At 51.3% G+C, this 15070-nt stretch overlaps 2 protein-coding genes across 2 annotated transcripts; both read right to left on the minus strand.

The window, feature by feature from the left end:
* Positions 1-1133: 1133 nt before the first annotated feature.
* Positions 1134-9671, minus strand: RDH16 (retinol dehydrogenase 16). Its single transcript, XM_042992564.1, has 5 exons — positions 9194-9671; positions 4024-4282; positions 2564-2727; positions 1778-2014; positions 1134-1404 (listed from the first exon to the last, which is right to left on the minus strand). Exons 1-4 carry the CDS (start codon positions 9504-9506, stop codon positions 1797-1799), a joined length of 954 nt encoding a protein of 317 aa, XP_042848498.1. The 5' UTR covers positions 9507-9671; the 3' UTR covers positions 1134-1404; positions 1778-1796.
* Positions 8003-8720, minus strand: LOC122240373 (retinol dehydrogenase 16-like). The gene is made up of 2 exons (XM_042992565.1): positions 8546-8720; positions 8003-8415 (listed from the first exon to the last, which is right to left on the minus strand). The coding sequence occupies exons 1-2, from the start codon at positions 8614-8616 to the stop codon at positions 8244-8246; spliced, it is 243 nt and encodes an 80-aa protein (XP_042848499.1). The 5' UTR covers positions 8617-8720; the 3' UTR covers positions 8003-8243.
* Positions 9672-15070: the final 5399 nt, after the last annotated feature.

Here is a 15070-nt window from a genome sequence, read left to right on the forward strand (position 1 = left end):
GGTGACATCCAGGGATTGTCTATGGATTTAGAAAGGGATGACTTGGAACTGCTCCAACACAGGACCGGGCCTGACCCACCATCGCATGGGCCTCTCTGCTGACTGATGGTCAAGGAAATGCTCTCCTGGGTTCAAACTCCCAACACCCAAAAAAGCAGGTCACGCAGTGGAAGGCTGCAGGACCACACAGAAGGGTTCTTTCCCTAGGGCTAGAAATGCCCCACTCTCAGATGACAGGTCTCCCTGCTGTGTGGGCACCTGAGGCTGACAGGTCAGACTGGTGGTTGAACTCCGCCCACACGTCTGTTCACTAGTATCCTCAGCAGAGAGGGGCCTTCAGCTCCTCCAGGCCATCCCCAGCCCCTACTACAGGGTGAGAATGAATGACACTGCCACATCTGACCTCGCTTTCTGTTTTCACCAAGAACACTGATATTCTACAGTATCAGGTCCCCCTAAGGTCTCCATAGCCTCAGTTTGAAACTGAGGGAAGAAAATTAAGGCACCTGATGAGGCAGCTCCCAGCACCAATTTGTCCTCAGCCCAGGAATCTACATCACTTTGTACAATGCGTTCTCTGTTCAGTTCATACTCAGAACATCATCAGAACAGTGGAGATGTAGAGAGTTGTGGTCTCGGGAAATGCTGGGTAATTAAGGGAACCCCTGCCCAGTATATAGTAGGTGCTCAACAAAGGTTAGCAGAAAACAACAGACTGGGGTCCAGAAGTGACTCTTACTGTCCTCCACCATAGGATGTGAGAAAGGGGATGGGCTGGGGAACCTGGGGATGGCTGCAGATGGGGGGCATAACTCTAAATGAGGGGACAAAGAGGGCTGCGGAGAGGTTGCTGTTGAGGGGAGAGGCTGATGTCTCCAGGAAAGGGACTGGAGTCTGCCAGTGCCTCAGCAACTTCTCTTTGTCTATCCATCCTTGGGTCTTCCTGTGACACTGTGTTACTTGAAAAATCCTGGAAAAGAAACATTAGCCTCCCACCCCACTTCTTTGGAAAGAAGAGTGATCCAACTCTCCTCTTAAAATCCCACCCCCATGATCTCCATGAAGGTACCTGACTCCTTCTCTTATGGATTCATATCCCACCACTCCCCAAGGCCACAGTTCCAATCACTGGACCTAGGTAAACTTATCAATTTTTATTTTAAGGCAAAAATAATCAATGGACTTCAAGGTTTCAAGACAACTCAACAACTGGTTTGTTTCTGTGTCCTCTGTCATGATTCCAATTACAGACATGTCCTTTCAGCCAGGGTCTGTGAATTGGCACCTCAGGTTGATGGGTCAGGCTGGTGGTTGCCATCCACATCTCCATCCCTGTCAGAGGTATCTTCAGTGGAAAGGGGCATTAACTCCCCCAGGCCATGTCCATCCTGTAGGAGGGGGACACTGGACAGAAGCAAGGCACACCTTGAGTATGGGGACAGAAGCAGAGTAGGTGGGGGCTGAGCCCCTCCCTGCTGCTAACACGCTGCCAAGAATGGATTCCTCAAGTGGCAGGAGGGCCAAAAGACTCCAAGCCTTGAGAGGCCATTCAAGGAACAAGGTATGGTTGTGTGCTATTGGGTCCCTGTTCCTCAATCACAAAACTTGTGACTTTCCTCCTAATATTCCTAGAGTGCTAATGTCCAGGGAAGTCTGGGGAGGAGGCGAGGAGGAAGTTGAGATGGGTGTCCCTGGTGACACAAGAACCCCCCCCTCCACTGTATTTCCCTCCCCCTGAGGGATTCCCGCCCTCACACAGTACCCAACTCCCTCCTACCATGCACCCCAGTCTGGGGTTACAGAGCCTTGATGGGTCTTTGAGACATCCAGTAGATCATGGCATCCACCAGTAAGGTAGGCATGTAACTCATGGGGAGGTAGAGGAGCTTGGCATCCCAGCCAGATGAGAATCGAGTGCGGGGGTGGCAGGCTGTTAGGGCATGTTCCACGCAGTTTGTCACCAAGTACAGATTGTTGCAACATGTTGACTTCAACTTTTTCACTGATTTCTTGACTGCCCAAAGGGAACAACATATTGTCACGTTTTAATCTTGCTTTGGGATCAACTTGAGAGAAGTTTCTAAAAGCATCCCACCTCTCCCCACTCATCTCCAGGTTGAATCCATGGATTTCATCGGAGTGTGTCCCGACTCCTTCCCACAGGAACACTCTCCACACTACGCCCCCTCTGGCTCTATTCCTGGGAATATGTGCTCCGCAGAAACTGAGGTCTCTACAAACACTAGAAATGTAAGCACCTGAAAACCAGCTGGCTAATGCCAGCCTGTCAGGAATCCATGCATGTCTTCCCTCTCTGGCTTCAGTTTCCTCCCCAAATAATGAGGGCGTTAGAGGAAAGCGTGGCCCCTAGGTCTAACAAGCCTGGCTCTTCCTGAGGTCGGCAGGTGGCCACACGGGACCATGGGGATGGAGTTAAATGTCCCCACTGTGTGGGCTGAGTCAGGGCCTGGAGGCCTGACCCAGTGTGTAGGAGGAGCTGGGATGGGCTCAGGCTGCCCCACAAGGGTTTGTCTCCCTTCCCCCCAGTCCGCAGCTCACTCACCAGATGCCAGGAACTTCTCCCCATAGATCTCCTTGACCTCTGGGCTGGCCTGATCCCATGCTTCCTGGATGGCCCTAGAAATCTTCTCAGAGTTGGTTACTCCAGTGTTGAAGAAACCAGGCTCAATCACAGCCACCTTCACCCCAAAGTAGGAGAGCTCCCTCCTGCAAGGCAGACAGGCAGAGGGGCAAGGACATCAGAAGGCTCGGGGACAAAACACAACAAACAAACCCGATATACACCTAACTTGGGATTGGGGTGGGATAAACTCAGAAGCTCGGACAGGTTCCAAGAGCAGCATCCAGGGGGAGAAAATAATGATGATGTATAGTCTCTGCATAAGGTATGCACATGTTTTCCAGTACTGTCCACACACGTGCTGGCTAGCTCACATCCTACCTCTTCTGCTGTGAAGCACCACTTACATGCCATCTCTTCCTATTTCCCTTCACATCCAGTCCATCTCCAGACTTTGCCCATTTTACCTCCTGTGCCCTGCTCCCTCGTCTGCCTTCTGTCCTCTGAGGAACATCTCTGCCTACATCTCAGATCCCCGACACCCAGAGCCAACCTCTGCCCTGCGGCCAGTGGGTTCTCCAGAGGCTGATTCGACCACGTTGCTCCCCTGAGTAAATCCCTTCCACGGGGTCCTGCTGCCAACAGCAAGAAGGTTTGCAGCCTGTCCGGGGCCCCCGTGTCTCCTTGAGCCCACCTGCCCAGCATCCCCTCTGCCTGACCAGGCCTTGTCCACTAGCCTAGAGGACCCCACAGCATAGGCAGTCAGCCATTACTCACCCTGGGCTTGGGCTCGAGTCGTTCCCTCATACAGGAGGCCTTCTGACCCTACTTTGCCAGGTTTCCAAGTTCATTTCTTCAATCCTCAGCTCAGGCCATTCTCTAAGACTCTCCCCTTGTTCCACTGGCCACCACCACCACCACAGCTAGCTAAGTTAGTCACAACCATCGTGATAGATGGTCACAGCATTTGTGTCTCTCTTGTCCCTTTCTCAGCTGTCAGACATTTTAGGTCAGGGACCTCGTCTTGTCGTCCTCAGACACATTTGTTGTGCACTCACAGAAATGCCGAGAAGCATCTTGTTGAACTGAGTCAAATGCTGGACCTCCATGTCGAGGGCCCCCTGAAGCTGAATATTATAGGAATTATGGACATGAGCTCTGTAGCCAAATGATCTCAGGTCCAATTCTGCCTCAAGCATTTCCCAACCGTGGGCCCTCCTCCAGGGCAACCATAGGTGAAACCAACTGTATAGGCCTGGGGCCCATCCCAATGCCCAGAACATGGGAAGGTGCTTCCCAGTGAATTCCTAGCACGAAGCAAGACAGAGGCATCTGGAAGGAAGAGCCTTTGAGGTTATGAGTGATTGAACCCCCTGGAAAATCTCCCCCAGAAGCACAGAAGCAGGAAGACTGAAAGGATGGGCTCTGTCCCAGTCCAATACCTGAGGGAGTCGGAGAAGGCCTCGACGCCATACTTGGAGATGCAGTAGCTCCCACCCAGAAGGGACACCCGGCCCATGATGCTGGAGATGTTGACCACGCGGCCCCTCGCCTTCCTCACTAGGGGCAGCAGGCTCAGGGTCACCTCTATCAACCCCAACAAGTTCACGTCGAGTATCTTCATGAAGTCCTGCTTGGTCAGCCACTCACTGGGTGCCAAGGGAATGGAGATGCCAGCATTATTCACCAGGCCCCAGAGTCCTAGTTACAGGGTAGGGAGAGAGCAACACCGTGTGCCTGAGTGAGACACGACTGTGGTTCCAAGTCACCTTCCAATCCACTTTTTTTTTTTTTTTTTTTTACCACATCAACAACATCTACGTGTATAAAGGAATAGGGTGCAAGAGAGGAAGTGAGAATGAAGTGACTACAGGGCATCAGCGTTTGCACGCACATTGAGCTATTGGACCGCAGGGATGTTCCTTCTCAACTTGCTGCTCCTCAGTGCCTGGCATACCAGGGGCAATAAGCCCAGCTTCGTTAAGAGTGTGCCCAGGTGCACCCGGATGGCTCAGTCAGTTAAGCGTCTGACTCTTGATTTCAGCTGAGGTCATCATCTCATGATTTGTGAGATCGAGCCCCGCATCGGGCTCTGTGCTGACAGTGTGGAGCCTGCTTGGGGTTCTCTCTCTGTCCCTCCCCCACCGGCTCATGTTCTCGTTCTCTTTCTAAAACACACACACACACACACACACACACACACACACACACAAAACCATTAAAAAGTATTTTTAAAAAAGAAAAAAAAAGGATTTGACAATGAAAATGCTGATCATAGGATACATAACTATGTAACTGACTCCGGAAACTGACATTTGGAAAATCTCCTTTTATCTTTATCATCTTCTATGTTGTATACAAGGAGCATGTTTTACGTTTTTAATCACAAAAAAGACATCAGTGATGTCTTCTTTCCCGAAAAGGGCAGGCAGCATAATAGAGGGGGAAGAATAGGACCCCTCACCCACATTTGACCAAAAGTCCCTTCAGCTCCCTCATAAGCCTCAGTGTCCTCATAAGTTAAGTGGGGCTGATCTTAAAGCCCTGCAGAGGGTCCGGTGGGAAGGAACCAACAAGAAAATGTGTATCTGCTGAGATCAGGAGCCTGGGTCTAGCCTGGCTCAGCCCCACGCTGCCCCGTAGTAAGCCTCAGTGTCCCAACACCTCCTCAGACTATTGGCCCTAAACTCAGGCTGGGCTCATTTAACCCTGGGCTCAGACTCAGGCACTCAGGCCTTCTGCTCAGGAAACTCCAAAGCTTGAGGCTTCGAAAATCAAAACATCCTGGGAATCTTCCCAGTTAGCAGAAGAGAGGTCTCCCTTGCACAGAGAGAAGCAACAAAGAGGCACAAACAGGAATCTGGGCAGTACCTCTGTCTCCCACACGCTCCTTCACCCACTCGGTGGCCGCAGAGATGCTCTCTGTCTTGGTGACGTCCAGGATCACCGTCTCCAGCCTATCTGACGTCTGGTCTCTCAGCTGCTCTGCCCCCTTCTCCGTCAGACACGCGGCCAGCACCCTCAAGCCTCGCAGGTCCAGCTGCCTGGCCAGCAGGTTCCCGAAGCCCGAGTCACAGCCCGTGATGAAGACGTACTTGTCTCAGAGGTTGCTCACCACCTGCCTCTCCTGGTACCAGTGCAGGAGGTAGTACAGGCCCACGAGGGTCGCCAGGTACAGCCACATGGCTTTGTGGGGAACACACAGGCTGAAATGAAACAAGAGTGTAGCCGGTGTTCAGACAGGATGACTTAGGAACACACAAGGTGTGAGTAGCGGGCCAGCCGCCAGGCTGTCTGACATGGAGTCCTCAAGTTCTTCCTGGTCACTGCCTTTAGTGAGTACTCTTGATTCCGGCCTCAACTTGCATGCTCTTCGGTACATTAATGCTGTTTCTACTAGATGCCATTGGATTTCACAAAGAATCCTTTGACATGAGGATACTTTTCTCAGTCACCTTCTCCTGGTCCTTCCACTCCTCCCATTTTCCTCTGCCCACCTACTCCCTCAGACACACACCCCCAACCCCCCCGCCCCCCCCCACACTGGAATCCCCTATGTCCTAAATCTCATGGTTCAGAACTGTCTTCTTACTTTGTTCCTGTTCAAGGCTGTACCTTTGGTCTCCCTGACCTACTGGAGATTCTTATGAAGAAGATATATACACTGCGAATCAAGATGCATGTGGTTTCAACACCCAGGTTTGCTACCAACCAGCTGTGGTGTGACCTTGGCTGCCAGCTTATGCTATGAACCAGGGTTTCCTTATCTGAGCCAGATAAGAATTCAGAATTCATTTCTGAGAAGACTAAGTCATTGTCACTCTCACTGAGATCGGAGAAGGCAAAATGTTTAAGGAATAGATTCCCTCCAGATACAGTATTTCTCTGGGGTGGAAAGGTGTTCAGGAGACTAAAGGGGTGTCTGATATCAGAGGCAAAGATGGGGGAGAAGGGAATGAAGGTGGGCACACACAGGAGAGAGACTGTTCCCAGTTGCTGGGAACGTTGAAAGGAAGCACTTCAGCAAAGCGGGGCTCACAGCTGCTACCCTTTCAGCAGGCCCCGGGTGCCTGCCTGCATTGCCCTCTGCCCCTCCCACATCCAGAATTTCAGATACAGACTCAGAAGGCAGAAAAGACTGGCTTGCATGGGGACCTAAAACCTCACGCAAGCAGTGAGGGCTGTAAGCCCCATAACTGCAAAAGTATCCCCCAGCAGGTGAAAAGGACAGAAAGGGGTACAGATTAAGTCTTTAGTTGAAACTGTTATGTGCAGAGAGGTGACTGTAGTCCTGAAAGCATTTATCTCTTAAGGCGGAAGCAGTGGCAGCCTGGCAAGGCCTGGTCCTGCAGAGCCTCACCTGTTTCTGCTTCCTGGGGGTCACTGCCAGGACCCTCCTAACAAGGGCTTCCTCAAGGGCAGTGGAGAAGAAGGCAAGGAGGAAGGAAGGAGCCCTGGAAACTCTCAGCGACCCAAAGAGACACGTATGTCCAAACCCCATTAAGGGATAAGGCCGTGTTTCTTTACTTGAAAGGAATTGGAGATTTTTTTCTCAGTAACCACAGATTCCTTCAACCATCAACTTTCAGGGGGCCACGCGGCAGAGACACCTCCCAGCCCTCAGCACCTGCTGCTTCACTCTTGTAAATCCTCAAAACAACGTGACCGCCTGTCAGCGGTGCCAGGAGCTTCAGAGTTCATTTGTCTGAAATCACAGGAAGTTCAGAGAGGATAGTAAGAGAAAGAGGCTGGGGTGCCACTCACTTACCTGGGAGCTGTGGGGCCCAGAACGAGAAACCCCGCAGAGGCGCCAGGGGAATGAAGACTCGCTGCTGCGGATCTCTGCGCTGAGATCCTGCACAGGACGTCCAGACGCTGAGATCCCCACGCACGCCCCCAAGAAGGGCAACTCTGCCAGATTCCCCAGACAGCACCTGTAACCGAGCGCGCGCTGGAGCGGCGGCGCGCGCCCCCTGGTGGTGCCCTGCCGAAACTCAGCGAGACCGCCTTCCCGTGGGCGCGTCCCTCCCACCCATTCCCTCTTCGCCACCGGGTGTGTATCTTCTGAAGAGGGGAGCCATAGGTGATGGAAAAGGGAGCTGGAAAGGACAAGGAGTAGGTACTAATTGTGCAACTTGTTTCCAGGCCTACAGGTAGGCAGCTTCCACTATCTGGGGTGGGAACGCAAAAATGCAGAGACACATCCGTGCCTTCACTGTGAGGATCTGGCGCAGGGATGTCATCGGAGTGTGTCCCCACTCCTTCCCACAGGAACACTCTCCACACTACGCCCCCTCTGGCTCTATTCCTGGGAATATGTGCTCCGCAGAAACTGAGGTCTCTACAAACACTAGAAATGTAAGCACCTGAAAACCAGCTGGCTAATGCCAGCCTGTCAGGAATCCATACATTCTTCCCTCTCTGGCTTCAGTTTCCTCCCCAAATAATGAGGGCGTTAGAGGAAAGCGTGGCCCCTAGGTCTAACAAGCCTGGCTCTTCCTGAGGTCGGCAGGTGGCCACACGGGACCATGGGGATGGAGTTAAATGTCCCCACTGTGTGGGCTGAGTCAGGGCCTGGAGGCCTGACCCAGTGTGTAGGAGGAGCTGGGATGGGCTCAGGCTGCCCCACAAGGGTTTGTCTCCCTTCCCCCCAGTCCGCAGCTCACTCACCAGATGCCAGGAACTTCTCCCCATAGATCTCCTTGACCTCTGGGCTGGCCTGATCCCATGCTTCCTGGATGGCCCTAGAAATCTTCTCAGAGTTGGTTACTCCAGTGTTGAAGAAACCAGGCTCAATCACAGCCACCTTCACCCCAAAGTAGGAGAGCTCCCTCCTGCAAGACAGACAGGCAGAGGGGCAAGGACGTCACAATCTCTGGGACAAAACACAACAAAAAAGTTTGCCAAGACATCGTTTATATTGAATATGATGAATAAAATGCAGGAAACAATTTCATAGAATACCATGAGGTGTTGTTAAAGTGCTGAGAACAGGACCCGGCTCCAGCAATGCCCCCAGTCACCAAAGCAAGCATTCAGGCTGGGTCCCCTGTCTCAACTCCTCCTCCAGAAAGTGAGTCTTCCTAGTCACTCAGCATCAAGAAATCCAGAACCGGGGCGCCTGGGTGACTCAGTTGGTCGGGCGTCCGACTTCGGCTCAGGTCATGATCTCACGGTTTGTGAGTTTGAGACCGCGTCGGGCTCTACGCTGTCAGTTCAGAGCCTGGAGCCTGCTTCGAATTCTGTGTCTCCCTGTCTCTCTGCCCCTCCCCCACTCACGCTCTGTCTCTCAAAGAATGAATAAACATTTAAAAAATTCTTAAAAAAAAAAAAAAAGAAAAGAAATCCAGAACCTCTGCTGAGAGAGGAGGAATTCGGGGAGGGCACATCTTCATCAGGGCACACTCTCCCCAAAACTCCAGAGCTCCAAGGTCTCAAGGTGGGGGGCAGTGGAGAAGGAAGACCCTCTTTTGATAAGCTGGGTGAGGCGAAGAAAGCTAGTATGACTTCAAGTTCTGGAAAACATCCTGGGAATCTTCCCAGTTGGCAGAAGAGAGGTCTCCCTTGCACAGAGAGAAGCAACAAAGGCACAAACAGGAATCTGGGCAGTACCTCTGTCTCCCACACGCTCCTTCACCCACTCGGTGGCCGCAGAGATGCTCTCTGTCTTGGTGACGTCCAGGATCACCGTCTCCAGCCTGTCTGACGTCTGGTCTCTCAGCTGCTCTGCCCCCTTCTCCGTCAGACACGCGGCCAGCACCCTCAAGCCTCGCAGGTCCAGCTGCCTGGCCAGCAGGTTCCCGAAGCCCGAGTCACAGCCCGTGATGAAGACGTACTTGTCTCGGAGGTCGCTCACCACCTGCCTCTCCCGGTACCAGCGCAGGAGGTAGTACAGGCCCACAAGGGCCGCCAGGTACAGCCACATGGCTTTGCAGGGAACAGGCAGGCAGGCTATGATCAGAAAAGGGTCTGGCCTCCTCAGTCAGGATGGCTGTATAGGCAGTCTGGCCTCCAGGCTCTCTGGCATGAAGTCTTTAATTTCCCTCCTGATCATTGTCTTTCCGGAACATTTTTTCCTATCCTCAACCTGTCTGCTCTTTGGGCTACTTTTGTAAGTGCTGACATATGTCCTTGAAAATCCCAAATCCTGCCCAGAAAGATAGCTTGCTGTCAGCAGGGCTCCCTCACCCTTTCCCTGCCCTCTGCTCTCTGTGTCCATGTGACTACACATGGGGTGACATGGGCTACTCTGCACTGGGTCCCAGGTTTAGAGCTGTTTCATTGTTCTGCCAGCATGCTGGGCCTTGACATTCCCAAGCTCAGGAGGGTTCTTAATGGGAAGCTACACTTTGATTCAAGACACATTTGCATTCAACATGCTCTCTGGGCCTGGGTTTCATCATCTGGCTCAGGACACAGAATTCATTCCTCAGGAATCTAAGTCACTGTCAGCCTCTCGAGGGGTTAGAAGGAGAAGGCAGAGAGTATAAGGTCCCCTCCCTTTAGTAGGGAAGGGGCAGAAAGGTGTTCAGAAGACTAAAGGGGTGTCTGATATCGGAGGCAAAGATGGGGGAGAAGGGAATGAAGGTGGGCACATGCAGGAGAGAGACTGTTCCCAGTCGCTGGGAGCGTTGAAAGGAAGCACTTCAGCAAAGCGGGGCTCACAGCTCCTACCCTTTCAGCAGGCCCCGGGTGCCTGCCTGCATTGCCCTCTGCCCCTCCCACATCCAGAATTTCAGACACAGACTCAGAAGGCAGAAAAGACTGGCTTGCACAGGGACCTAAAACCTCACACAAGCAGGGAGGGCTGTAAGCCCCATAACTACAAAAGTATCCATTCAGTTGTATCCCAATGATGGTGGGGAGGAGGCGGGAGCTGCCCCCTCAGCAGACTCAAGATAGGACAGGAGACTGGACGGAATAGCTGTCCATGGAGGGGCTTCAGGATGAGGCAGATGACATCACATCATAAAAGAAGAGTGGACACAGCTGGCGATGGGGCGGCTTTCTCAGGGAACCCCGGTGGCCTCTGACAGGATTGGGCTCTAGTCCCTGCTTACATCCACTGAAATGTACCAAGCTCCTTCCCCAGAAAAGAAGCCTGGGAGGGAGGGGGTCATGCAATAGTTCAAGGGATATTGAGGCCGGCTTACACTGGACCTCTTCGCCCTTGAGGCTCTCCTGCCATTGTGGCAGGACCATTGAGTTGTGGCCCTAGGCAGAGCCCTTCAATAAGTTTCTGTGGTTGTGTCCTTCAGGAAGCACTGGCAGAAATCAGAGACCTAACCGGTGCACAGCTCCCGGACACTCTGGAAAGACAATCTGGATGTGGTCCCAAACACCATTCCTCTTGAACATCTCTCCCCAAGAGGCCACAGAATGGCTGGATAAGCATTGTTTGGGGGGGAGGGGTAGAGAAATGGTAGAAATCCAGAAACTCCAGGTAAAGCCTGAAGCAATGATTTCATCTGATTGAAGCAGTATGGGTCGCCCGTGTGCTGAACACTAGAGCATTGAAGGCTGCAGCCCCTGGGGGGCAGGGACTGAGTCTCACCAGTCTTCTAGTACCCGGCAGCACGTGGCGTCTTACAAGATGAACACATGCGAAAGTAGATGACCCTCCAGCATCCCACTTCCCTCTCCATTTTCACCTGCATTTCTCACACTGTCCTGCCGTGAGATTCCCCAAAGCCTCCCTTCCTCCCCTCTTAATGAGGGAGGAGGTTCAGGATGATCTTGTGAGTCCTTTCCATTTCAACTCTCGGGGAGTCTAAGAATCTATGTCGTGGTCAAGAGGGAACCTTAGGAAGTCAAGGCCTCCGGAAACGCTGGAGAAGTCAAGGGGCATTGCCGTCCAGCCCAGGTTACGCGCTCAACAAAAGTTAGGAGAAACTGACTAAATCTGGGATTAACAAGGAGTGTCAGCACATCTACAGAGAACCTGGGGGAGGTGCTAGGGGTCAGGAAGTGGGGCGGGGGGGGGGGGGGGGGGGGGAGAGTTCCGAGGGAGGGACAAAAGCCAGGAGATGGATAGGAAATTACAGGGTGGGGAAGAGTGAAGGCATGCTGGGAGGCTGCTGGGTGGTGCCAGTTTCCCTGGGGACCTTCCAGTGTCTGTCGATCCCTCAGAGCCTCCTCTTCCTGGCACTAACCTTGCACACCTCCACATACATTCTCTTGGGAAATCATAGGGAGGAAACAGTTGTCCTTCATCTTGTGACAGCAAAGACATTTCACCTCCCATTTCTCAACCCCTCCCAGGTCATCCCATGCTTCTCTCCACCTCCACAAAGGGGACTTTGCTCTCACTCAAGAAATTTCCCAGAATTCCAAAGGCTGGGTCACCTCCACCCAAGTGTATGCTGTGCTTCTAAAACTTTTTTATCCACAAGAGGCGCTTCGAGGGCGGTCAGTTTTAACCTTTTGGACATTGTGGATCCTTTTGAGAATCTAAGGAAGACTCTAAGCCCCATAAAAATGACTTAACACAACAGACAGGATTTTGAATATGCTTTTCAGGCAGTTCACAGACCACCTAAAGCCATTAGGTGCCAGGAATCTAGGTCAAGAATCCCTATAATAAGGATTTACAGTGTGACACAGGCCAGTTGTTTAACCTCTCCGTGCCTCACGACATGATAGAAGCCTTGCTTATGACAGTGTAACAACTTAATGAGGATCAAACAGTACCTGTCAATCACAAATGCTAACTTATTGCTATATCGCTTTTGTGGTAATTCATAGTGGCATTGGGAATATTCTTGACCTTTCACGTGAGAAACAGAACATGAGACAACTAAATGAAAGAGGAAGCTGGTGTCGATCCAACTGAGAGAAAAACGGCTCATAGTGGTGGGACTGGGCAGTGGTATCTCAACCCAATTCCCCAAGAAGGGATCTCTCCTTCCTCATCCCCAAATAGTGGGAAAGGAACATGCTTATGCCAAGCACTTTACGTATCTCGTATGTCCCATACAATAACCCCTGAAGGAAGCATCAGTCACCTCACTTTACATATAAGGAAACTAAGACTCAGAAGGGTAAAGTGACTTGTGCAAAGTCACACAGCTACTAAGTAACAGAACATGGTGTCAAAGTCAGGTCTGGTCCCCGAAGTAGCGTTAGCTCCACTGTGCCTCAGCGAAGAGCGAGTAAGCAGGAAAGAGCTGAGCAGAGCCAAGGACAGGGTCGCTGGACCACATCCTTCTTTGGGACGCCCGGGGACCAGGCTGGTGCTATTGGGCAGATAAGGCTGCCTCCCTGGCAGGGGGAAGCTGCGGCAGGAGGGCCAAATGACCTCTGTGGCTGGGCTTGGCTTCTGTACTCAGTGACCTGCTGGCAGCTAGGCTGGGAGCGGAAGTACAGTCGTTGCCAAACTCCTCAGCCTAAACCAGTCCGCAATCCATCCGACCTCAACACACAAAGTAGGGTCCTCGGCCACACAGGCCAGACGGCCTGCCCAGCCCTCCTTCCAGGGTCCAGGCACAAGCCCTTGGCCCCCACCTGACCCTGGGAAGCTGCCTGCTTTTATCTGTGCCTCCAATAACTCCTCCCTGGTACCTTCCTTCCTTTCTGATTGTTGATTACAATATCTTGTCTACATTTTTTGGAAAAAAAAGTTGGGGAGGTGGTAGGAAGGAGAAAGAGCAAATTTCCAGGAATTGTTTTGCTGCTGCTGTTCCTGTTACTTGGAGCAAAGCTGTGTGCTGCTCCCCTCCTGCTCAGGTTGGCAAGAAGCCTGGGTCCTGCCCCCTCTGTCTTTCCCTTCCTTCCAATCTCTCTCTCTCCAGCTGCACACCTCCTCCCTCCAAAGAAAAACAGCCACATGAAAACTGCAGAGCTGTCACTTATTTCTTCCTGAGGGAGCAGCTTTCCCTCTGTGCCTCTGCCAGAAGGCACCCCATCATTTCCTCCTGTTGCACATACACATTCAGTGATGTGGGGGAAGGGGGGCCGGGGAGCAGGTGGAGGGTGATGTCTCCATACGGGAGGGAAAAGATCCTGGGGTCAAAGATTCGGAGACCCAGGAGACATGAGCCACTCGATTGCAGTCTTGAGAGGAATGGAAATGGCCATGAGTCAGAATGTGTAGAGAGAAAGAACAGAGATGAGAACTAGGTCTTCCTGGAGGGTGCTTGCTCTAGTAGAGCCTCCACCTGCAGGGGTCAAAGGTATGGAGAAGGAAGTGAGAATTTTCAGAAGGCTCTCTATTCAAAAATGATATCCATAGGATAGAAACTGAGATCCAAAAGAGAGAGAAAATAGAACTGTCTGAAAAAGCAAAGTAAACCACATTTTACATTGTCATAGCTCATCATGACAGATTTCTTGGTCTAGGGACGGTCTGATGTGTGAGTAGAAGTGTGATATGATAAGAAATGTATATTTGGTTTCTGCCCCTAATTCCTGAGCTCTTAAATCCCTTGGAATTTCCCAGTTTCAGGATGGGGACTGACTCCCAGAAAGACCAAGCCTTGCCTAGATGCTTGGAACGCCCAACCTCACCTCCTGTCCTCTGGGAAGAAGTCAGAGACTAGAGTTACAATTTATAATAGATCATGCCTTTATGTTGAAGCAGGCATAAAAATTCCGAAACTGTGAGGTTCAGAGAGCTTCTGGGTCGGTGAACATATCCACATGCCAGGAGGCCAGTATACCCAACTCCATGGGAACAAAGCTCAGGACCCTTCCCGACCTCACACTATATACTCCTTATCTGGCTGTGCATTTGTATCCTTTATAATAAACCAGTAAACAAAGTAAATGTTTCCCTGAGTTTTGTGAGCCATGCCAGCAAATTATTGACACAGAGGTGGGGGGATTATGGGGACTTTGTAACCATGTTGGACAGAGTCATGTTTGTGACTGGCATCTAAAGTGAGAACAATCCTGTGGGACTGAGCCCTTAAACGTGTGGAGTCTGACACAAACTTCAGGTTGGTGCCAGAATTGATAAATTTTAGGACACCCACGGTTATAGGGTGTCCGGGAGTTGGAAAACTAATTGGTATTGGAGAAAAACCCCTACATATTTGGTGTCAGAAGTGTTATGAATAGAGAAAGAGTTTTTCTATAGAAGGCTTTAAGAAAATTGCAAAATTAGGGGCGCCTGGGTGGCTCAGTCGGTTGAGTGACCGACTTCGGCTCAGGTCATGATCTCACAGTTTGTGAGTTCGAGCCCCGCGTCAGGCTCTGTGCTGACAGCTTGGAGCCTGGAGCCTGCTTCTGATTCTGGGTCTCCCTCTCTCTCTGCCCCTCCCCTCTCATGCTCTGTCTCTCTCTGTCTCAGAAATAAATAAACATAAAAAAAATTAAAAAAAAAAGAAAATTGCAAAATTAAAAAATATCTCTTAAAGATATTAAAAATATCTCTTGTGGAGATAGTTGCACAACAATGGGAATATCCTTAATTAATTAATTGAAGTATTAATTAACCAATGAATGAAAGTATTAATTACTTTAAATAATTAATTACACCCAATGTGGGGC

Source organism: Panthera tigris, chromosome B4 (assembly GCF_018350195.1).
Source record: "Panthera tigris isolate Pti1 chromosome B4, P.tigris_Pti1_mat1.1, whole genome shotgun sequence".
Taxonomy (NCBI): domain Eukaryota; kingdom Metazoa; phylum Chordata; class Mammalia; order Carnivora; family Felidae; genus Panthera; species Panthera tigris.